The 9,229-nt window shown below is 39.3% G+C and overlaps 1 protein-coding gene across 1 annotated transcript in view; it reads left to right on the forward strand.

The window, feature by feature from the left end:
- ALDH9A1 (aldehyde dehydrogenase 9 family member A1) overlaps positions 1 to 8,811 on the forward strand; it is a 55,336-nt gene extending 46,525 nt beyond the window's left edge. The window contains 5 exon segments of the mRNA XM_032226460.1: positions 3,509 to 3,596; positions 6,706 to 6,746; positions 6,748 to 6,848; positions 7,142 to 7,254; positions 7,911 to 8,811. Of these exon segments, the coding sequence (XP_032082351.1) occupies positions 3,509 to 3,596; positions 6,706 to 6,746; positions 6,748 to 6,848; positions 7,142 to 7,254; positions 7,911 to 8,005 (438 nt within the window). The 3' untranslated portion in view covers positions 8,006 to 8,811.
- Positions 8,812 to 9,229: the final 418 nt, after the last annotated feature.

Genomic DNA, 9,229 nt, shown 5'->3' on the forward strand with positions numbered 1-9,229 from the left:
GCAGTCAACTGCCTGTTTGGAAGCTTCCAATTTAAGGTCATGCCGTTCAGCTTGCAGGGAGCCCCCACAGCATCATGCAACTAATCAGTGAAGTGCCGCATGAGCACCTCTACAAAGGGGTCCTTGTTTACCTAGATGACATTCTCATATTTAGTGAGACCCTTGAAGAACACATAAAGCTGGTACGGCAAGTACTGAAGAAACTCCTTGCCACCAAACTTTATGTGAAACTGTCAAAATGTGAATTGCACAAAACCTCCCTCGATTATCTAGGCTATTGGATATCCAGTGGAGGGGTGGAAATGGACCAGGGGAAAGTAAGAGCTGTGCTCAACTGGCAACCCCCACACACCCACAGACAACTTCAGAGCTTCCTGGGGTTTGCCAACTTCTACAGGCAATTTATCCCAGCTTTTGTGGGTCACTCTGCCCCTAACAGAACTGTTGAAAATGGGGTTCTTGCTGGTGAAGCAAAAGCCAAGCCAACCACTCGCTTGGACAGTGGACTGTCAAAAAGCCTTTGAGAAGTTAAAAAAGCTCTTGTCCAAGAGCCAATGTTGCAACACCCGGATCCAAAGCAACAATTCATAATACAGGCAAATGGAAGCAATGTAACTGTGGCAGCAGTGCTTTTGCAAAAGGGTCCAAAAGGACAACTTCTGCCTTGTATCCCAAAAACTCACGGACTCTGAGAGGTGATGGGCAATTTGGGAGAAAGAAGCCTACTCAGCCTGCTGGGCCCTGCTCTCATGGAGACATTTTCTAGAAGGGGGGCTAATGCCTTTCAAGATCTGGACTGATCATAAAAACCTTGAAGTTCTGAAAAAAACCTGAAAATTGTCTCCCAAGCAGGTCCGCTGGACACAGTACTTCAGACAATTCAAATTTGAACTGAAGTACATACTGCCAGGAAAAAACCTGTTAGCTGATACCTTGTCAAGAAAGCCGCAATTTGACAACTGGCAGGAGGAAGTAGTCCATGCCATCATCCTCACGCACAACTAGCAGTGCAAGTCACCACCAGAGGCCAAGGCAGGTGGCCTCCAGACCTCAGCCAGGACAAGCTTACAGCCACACTGTGCTGCCATGAAAACGAGACCAGGAAAAACCCCTGGGCTCCTTCAGCAAGTAGCAAGCCTCAGTAGACCTTGGGAAGAAATCGCAATGGACTTTATAGTTGAGATCCAGAAAGTGGGGGGAACACTATAATCTGGACAGTAATTGATTTATTTTACAACAAGCACATTTCACTGCTTGCTCTGGACTGCCTTCAGCAAAGAAGTTAGCTGAGCTATTCATCAACCACATCTACCGCCTGCACGGAGTATCCCAGGGAATCATCTCTGACCGTGGAGTCCAGTTTACGGCAAAATTCTGGAAGGAGTTCCTGAGATCCATTAGGTCCACACAAGGACTTAGCTCGGCTTTTCATCCGAGTTGAAACGGAGCTGCAGAATGAGCAAACACAGTAGTGGAACAATATAGCCATTGCTATGTGGATTACCAACAAGAAAATTGGTCCGACCTGTTGCCGTTTGCAGAAGTGGCTTACAATAATGCAGTGCATAGCAGCACTGGATTGACTCCTTTCCAAGTTACCAGTGGCATGGAATTTGTCCCCATGCCCAAACTACCCAGAGAACTCTTAAATGTCTTTAACAGAGTGGATGGATTCTCTGAAAAAGGGGTGGGAGAATACCAAGAAAGTGCTAGCAGAAGCTGCAGAAGAATATAAGAAGCAGGCAAACACCACTCGCTTCAACCCCCTCCCATGTGGGAGATAACGTTTTCCTGTCAACCAAATACATATGGTTGAGGCTGCCTAGCAAAAAACCTATGTTTTGGGGGCCATTCCCATAGTGAAAGTAATTAGCCCAGTGACAGTTCAGCTTAGCTTTCCCCACATCTTAGGGAAAATACATCCCATTTTTCATTGCAGCCTGCTAAAACCAGCCCTTGGCTCTAGGTTAAGACCTCAGACCCAGCCACCTCCTCCTCCTATAGCGGTGCAAGGAGAGACCCATTACAAAGTGAAGAAAATTTTAGATTATAGGCTGTATAGGGGCTGTTTGCAATATTTAGTTCGTTAGAAAGGGTACCCTTTGTCTGAAGCTACCTAGGTTAAGAGTTGGCATGTTAAAGCAGACAGGTTAGTTAAGCAGTTCCATGACAAATTTCCTGACAAGCCAAAGGGTCTCCCTGGGGGGCGGGTTAGTTGGATAATCTTACCCCCTGCATTACTCTTGTTACAGGATACATTTTTCAGCTGGGGGGGGGGTCAGCCTGTCAGACCTGGAAGCCATCTTTTATCTTTGGGACTGCCACATTTTCTACTGGGGATTATATAGAGAGTAGGTGATGTATAGCCATGATAACATTCTTTCTCAGAATCATCTGTCCCTGCATCTCCGATGAGGTGATTGGGAGGTATCTCCTGTTTTGGATGGTGCCTGATTGGATCATGTGATGGGCATGTGGGCAGGAACTTGAACTTTCTTTTGGGTGGGGAAAACCTGGAAATGTTCAGGTTCTGATTTCCCAGATGTGCCAATATGACATCTCTAATAAAATAGAACTTTGAAGAAACTCAAGCCTAAGAGTCTTCTTTCGTTAGGGGTGTTACTTGGAACCCTGACATAAGAAATGCAACTTAACTATCAGCCATTGCTTCCCTATAACCACCCCTTGCAGACACTTTATGAAATCAATGTATAATGCAGTGATGGTGAACCTTTTTCGGCACTGAGTGCCCAAACTGGAATGCACGCCTGAGCATCGGAAACCCAAAGACTAGCTGGCCAGCTCACGCATGCCTGTTTTTTGACCATTTTTCAGGCCGTTTTCCAGGCCATTTTTGAGACTCACATAGTCCCTAAGAGTAATGTGCAAAAAGACAGAGCTCATTTAATCACAAAACTGAAAATACACTTTGTTCCTTGTCTATATTTACCTCTCTAGCATATATGCTGCTTTTTAAAATAAATTTGTAGGGAAGAGCTGACAATACTTAAGTAAGTGCTTCTCAACTTTAGCAAGTTTAAGATGGATAAACTCCCAGAACTCCCCAACTAGCAAGCTCTGGGCACTGTACAAAACGGCTAAGGAATTCCAGGTTATTTTAAAGTTGTTAAGGTTGAAAGCACTGACTTAGAATAATATAGAAGGCAATCTGCTGAGTATCCTGATCATACATATTTTGAAGTAGCTTTATTCTATTGTAGTAAAAATGAGAAAATGAAACATGTCAGTCACATGCTTCTTCCATTGGTGAAATGTCAAACCAATCTATTTGGATTTCAAACATTTATACACATTATGTGATAGGAGAAGATTCATTTCTATTGCCAAGAGTGATATTGCACCAAGAGAAGAATCTTCTGTCCAATATAGTGTTTTATTACATACACTCAAGTTTTGGTACCTTCCTGCATAGGTTGGCAAAGTTTTGCTAATTATATGTAAAATGCATTGTGGTTTTCTGCCATTATCTTCTGTTACGCTTTTTTAGGGTGCAGAAGTCCTGTGTGGAGGGAATGCCTTTGTGCCAGATGATCCCAGTCTGAAAAATGGCTTTTATATGTCTCCTTGTGTCTTAGGTATGGATACTATATTATTAATGCCATTGGCACTACTTTTTAACCATAGTCAAAACTTTGATCTTACTAGACTAAACTAAAGGGGTAAGGTGAAAACAAGATAATAACATGGTGCTAAACAGTGATTAAATTAAAATGAGAAAGTGACTAAATTAGTGGATCAGAGAATGCTGTTGGTATAGTTTACTTGGATTTCAGTAAAGCATTTGACAAATTCCACAGCCTACTTACTTACTTACCTTGCTTATTAAATTTATTGGCCACCCATCTTACCACAGGGTAACTCTTAGCATTTCTTTTATCTATATATAATTTTTAATGATTTTTTTCTTTAACATTCATAAGTGATTGGTGAACAGTGTATTATCTGGGTCAACATACTTACATACAATTCTGGTAATATACATATCATATTTTTCCAACTTCTAATATTTGTGTATATAATTATAATATGTTCTATTATATTTCAGTATGCATAATACTATTTTCCCAATTTCTATGTTCTACTTGTTTTTCCAACACTTAATAGAATAACCACCATGTTAAAATATTCTATATCTATCCATCATCTCTTGCCCTTTTTAGAATTTCAACTCATTAACTTTTTGGTGAATCTGTCCTGCTTCTCCTCTGGTATCTTGTAACATCTTTTATCATGTTTATTTAAATATTTCCTCTGCCATAGCATCTGATTCTTGCTGTTGAATCTCTAGATTCACCCATCTAGCACCCATCCGCAGTTCCCCTATTTTAGATCTTTCTCTTTATTCTCTTTTATCTTTTGAATTTTCAAAAAATATTTTATTTTTTCGTGTTAGAGATTATTGCTGTCTCTTCCATCTCTTTGTCTGCTTGTATCATTTTGGAATTATCACCTCTATTCTTTCCTCAGCTCTTTCTGGTATCTCCTGTATTTTCTGAGTTTTTTGTTTATTTGCTATTGCTATTTGCTAGGGTTTCCTAATCTCACAGTATCGTGCATCAATTCCATCTCTCCCTATGATTCTTTGTTATATCTTCCTTAATACATTGAAACATCAATAATATTTACTTATAGATTACATTTGTTTTCCCTGCTGAGACATTTTGTGCTGATATACACACTAATCACTGCTCAATATTCCACCAAAATTTTAATATCCCAGTTGTCCAGAAACACCAAAAACACCAGTATTAATAAAATGTACACAGACCTGGAGCTGTTGCTCAAAATCCCTTAAATTTATAGTCCTTAAATTTTCCAATTTGCACCCCCCTATGTTTTCCAAGTTTTTAAGCCTTATTTCATTTTTCTTCTTTCTTCTTTCACCTCGTAGAATGTTCTGTCAAATGATCTTAATAATCCAGATTGTTCCACCAAATTTCCACAAATGTCTTTAGTCCACAAAGTTAGATATTCAGTTTCATGGATGTTTCTTGTTAATTGTAATCCACCTTGCCTTAAAAATCTTCAAACAGCACACTAATACTTTTAAGCAGCCAAAACTCCAGTAGATATGAAACCAAAATAAAAAGGCCTTCCAGGTGTTTACCTTTCACTATTGCAAATAGTGTTATTGCAAAGTGCAAATCACCAGGGCCAGATGGTTCTGAAGGAGCTGGCAGACATGATCTTGAAAACACTGAACAAAATTTTTCAAACTCCTAGAACACCAGGAAAACTACTGCTGCAATCTTAAAGAGCTGGTGTGGTTCCAATCTTCCACAAACAAAACGTGTGAGTGGGGGAATGGATCTGGAAGCTACAGACCAATCAGCTTGACGTCAGTACCTGGGAAAATCCTGGAAAGTTAATCGAGCACCTAGGAATGAACACAGCTATTACTAGAAACCAACATGGCTTTGTTAAAAACAGATCATACCAGACAAACCTTATTGCCACCTTTAAAAAGTGACCTAAATTAGAGGATTGTGGAAATGCTGTGGATATAGTTTATTTAGATTTCAGGAAGGCATTTGACAAAGAAGCCACAATTTATATCCACCAGATAGATTCACAACTGACTGACCACCACACTCATTAGACACTTGCTGAAACTACATCTATTCTACATGGACACTTGCTGAAACTACATCTACATGGAGTGAAATATGCAGTGGCATACCTCAAGGTTCTGTCTTGGGCCCAGTGCTGTTCAATATCTTCATAAATGACCTAGTTGAAGGGGCACTCATCCAATTTGCAGGCAATAAGCTGGGGGGAATTGCTAACAATTTCAGAAGTTTACTCATGATTCAGTTGATAGAACTGAACCTAGGGTCTTAGCCAACAGGATGCAGTTCAGTTCCGTATGAGTATGCTGCAACTGCCAAAAAAAAAGCCTATGAGGTCCTGGGCTGTATCACAGAGGGATAGCATCAAGATCATGATAAGTGATAGTACTGTTCTGTACTGCATTAGTGAGTCACACTTGAAATGCTGCATCCAATTCTATTCACCACATTACAAAAAAAGATGCTGATGCCCTAGAAAGATTTCAGAGAAGAGCAACGAAGAGATAAAGGAGTCTGGAAGCTAAACTGCATTAGGAATGGTTAAGGTAACTAGGTAGGTCTAGCCCATGAAGAGAAAGATTAGGAGTGACATGATAATTGTCTTGGTACTTCAGAAGCAGTCACAGGAAGAAGGGGGTCAAATTATTCTCCAAAGCACCTGAGGGCAGGATAAGAAGGAAAGGGTGAAGCTTGTTAAAGAGAGATCCAGTTTTCCAATTGCATTGAGGAGCATACTACCCAATATGTTTTAGACATTAAAAACAGACTTCATGATCAGATGCTAAAACTGAACTGAAACTCTAAAGTGGGACTTGGAATTAACTATTTACAGATGTGCTCTGGCCCTTTATTTAATTTAAAAGTTTATCTCAGATCTTACAAATGGAACTTTAAAAGTAATCTAAAATTCTAAACCCGGATTGTTGTTGGGGGCAATATGCTGACTCTGTAACCGCTTAGAGAGGGCTGAAAGCCCTATGAAGCGGTATGTAAGTCTAACTGCTATTGCTATTGCTACTTAGTTCTTAGTAGCTGAAGTAGTGCTTCTCATTTCATGTAGATTCAGATTGACTGATTTCTTAATATTGTATGATCACACCTGTGTTGCTTTCAGGAAACTGTAAGGACACCATGACATGTGTAAAAGAGGAGATTTTTTGGGCCAGTCATGTCTATTCTACCCTTTGACACAGAAGAAGAGGTCCTTAGAGAGAGCAACAATACCCGTTTTGGCCTGGCAGGAGGTGTCTTCACCAGGTACCATCAAGAAAGGGAATATATTTCAGAAGTGGGAGATGGCTATGGCAAGTTGAGCTGCCTATGCATAAGGCAATTATGACAGCTGTGAGGCTGGAAGCAGACAATCAGCTTGGAGCATGGCAAAAAGCTGTTTGCTGCATAGTTCTTCCATTTGATATAAACTGAGTGTTATCCTTACTTTCTGATGCCTCACTAAAATAGCAGACATCCTTAGCCATGTCCCAGAGTTAATAAATGATGGACAAAGTACTAGGGAAATAAGAGTGAATTTAAATTATTCTGCTTTACAGAGATATCCAGCGTGCCCACAGAGTAGCAGCTGGTCTCCAGGCTGGTATGTGCTTCATCAACAACTATAATGTCAGTCCTGTGGAGCTTCCCTTTGGAGGATACAAGATGTCAGGTATTTCACTCAGCAACTTTGCTGTAATATTTTGGCTGTTGATAGCTGCTTATATGATACTTGGCAAAAGTTGAAGAATACCCTAAATTGGATTGTAAACTAAATTTCACAATTTCATTGTACACAATTAAAGCAGCAGAACTTTATTACCCAGTTACAGTAGCAGTGATAGCTAGATTGACTTGTTGCTTTCTCATGATAATTTCACCTTCTTTCTGAAAACTTTTATTTCAAAAAGAAGTTGAATTTACTTAAAACAAGATACAGGACCTACCTACTTACGTAAACCTATTTTAGGAAGAAGGATGCAAATCCATTCAGTAAGGATAACTTCTACATACAGGCTGTAAAGAAACTTCTCTTAAGTGGAAAAATGTATACATGGTATTTTTAATTAAAACAGATAAGAAAAACTGGTATTAAATTAATGTGTGATTTGTAAACTATAGACTCTTTGCTGCTGAGTGGGTGAGGTAAAACGCTTGATTTATATTTGAAGTATTTGTCATTTATAATTAGGAATCTAATGAATCAGTTTTGCTCACTTCTAGAATGAGAATATTAAGTTTGTTTCAACAGATTCTCATTCTCTGATGCATTGTTTGCAATTTTTAGAGCAGATGGTTACAGTTTTATAAATTTATCTGTCTTTTCAGGGTTTGGACGAGAGAATGGCAAAGCAGCAATTGAATACTATTCCCAGCTGAAGACAATCTTTGTGGAAATGGGAAATGTAGAATCAGTGTTCTAATGCCTTTAGTATAGTTGCTTCTGGTTAGCATACTATTGAGATGCTATGTACAACAGAAGCTGGAAATGATCTTTGCAGCATTTGATTACATCATTGTTTTCCTACAACTACTTTGAATTCCATTGTTTTTTTTCCTTTCTTCTCTGAAAGTACATAATGGAGAAAAAGAACAATCACTGGCTATAAGATTTTTTTGCAACCAGTCCCAAATAATTGCTTGACACCTCTTGCCAAGTTTTCTGACCTAAGCACAGTAGAGCAGAGTCTCAGCATCATAAGTGTCCTTATGATAACTTATATTCCCAATCTATTGATCTCAGTTGTCACGACCCAGAAACAGTAACTAACATCGCTGCACAAAGGAGGTTGATTGTATTCCTACTGTCTACTCTAGGTAGGCAGTTTTATATAATGCAGTTTGAGCAAATAAAGGTTCCGATACTGAGCACTGAATGCATAAATTACATGAGATACACAAGTATTCTAGCTGTTCTCAATGTGTGGGATGGGTTATGCCTTAAGGGATAGGGATTTGATAGGAAATTAATTAAGCCCCTTTAACACAGAAGCATTTTGTTAAATAGAATTACAAAGAGGTGATTCTACCTTTCAGAAATGACTGGAAAATCAATCCTTCAAAGCTAGGTTTCTCTTTACTGGGACAAATCTGTACTGTCTCAATAAAAACAAGATTTCGTGTTATATATTCTTTCTCACTGGTTTATGCAAAAATAGGACTATGATTCCAGGAGACTGCAAATGACATTTTTTCCAGATTTATAAAAATAAAAAACCGTTGAAGGAGATGGTCAGAAGTCAGAATTTTTTCCTAAGTGAGAGACAGTTTCATAATTCCCTTAAAAGGTTTAATATATGGATTGATTTAAGCATGCCATAGAAGCAAAACCTGCTAATTTCTGAATAATTAACTACTATTTTGATATTAGGAGAACTGTAGTAAAGGAGATTGTATACCTTCAAAGCACCATGTCAGCCTCTGCTTTGCTTCCTTACTATTGGCTGCCATAAGAAACAGGGAGGGTTGGGGGCATGGTGTTTGGGATGGGAATAAATGATATAGGAGTGAATGGAAAAGGGAGTTTTTATTCTCACCATCTTCTGCGCATGCTGGTAGTCGGTGTTTGACTTGGCCAAGGCCAACTGTCCTGCATACCAACCTGATGATGCCTTTTGGAGATGCACCCTACATGATACCTAAGGGAG

This window comes from Thamnophis elegans, chromosome 11 (genome assembly GCF_009769535.1).
Source record: "Thamnophis elegans isolate rThaEle1 chromosome 11, rThaEle1.pri, whole genome shotgun sequence".
In the NCBI taxonomy this organism is placed as follows: domain Eukaryota; kingdom Metazoa; phylum Chordata; class Lepidosauria; order Squamata; family Colubridae; genus Thamnophis; species Thamnophis elegans.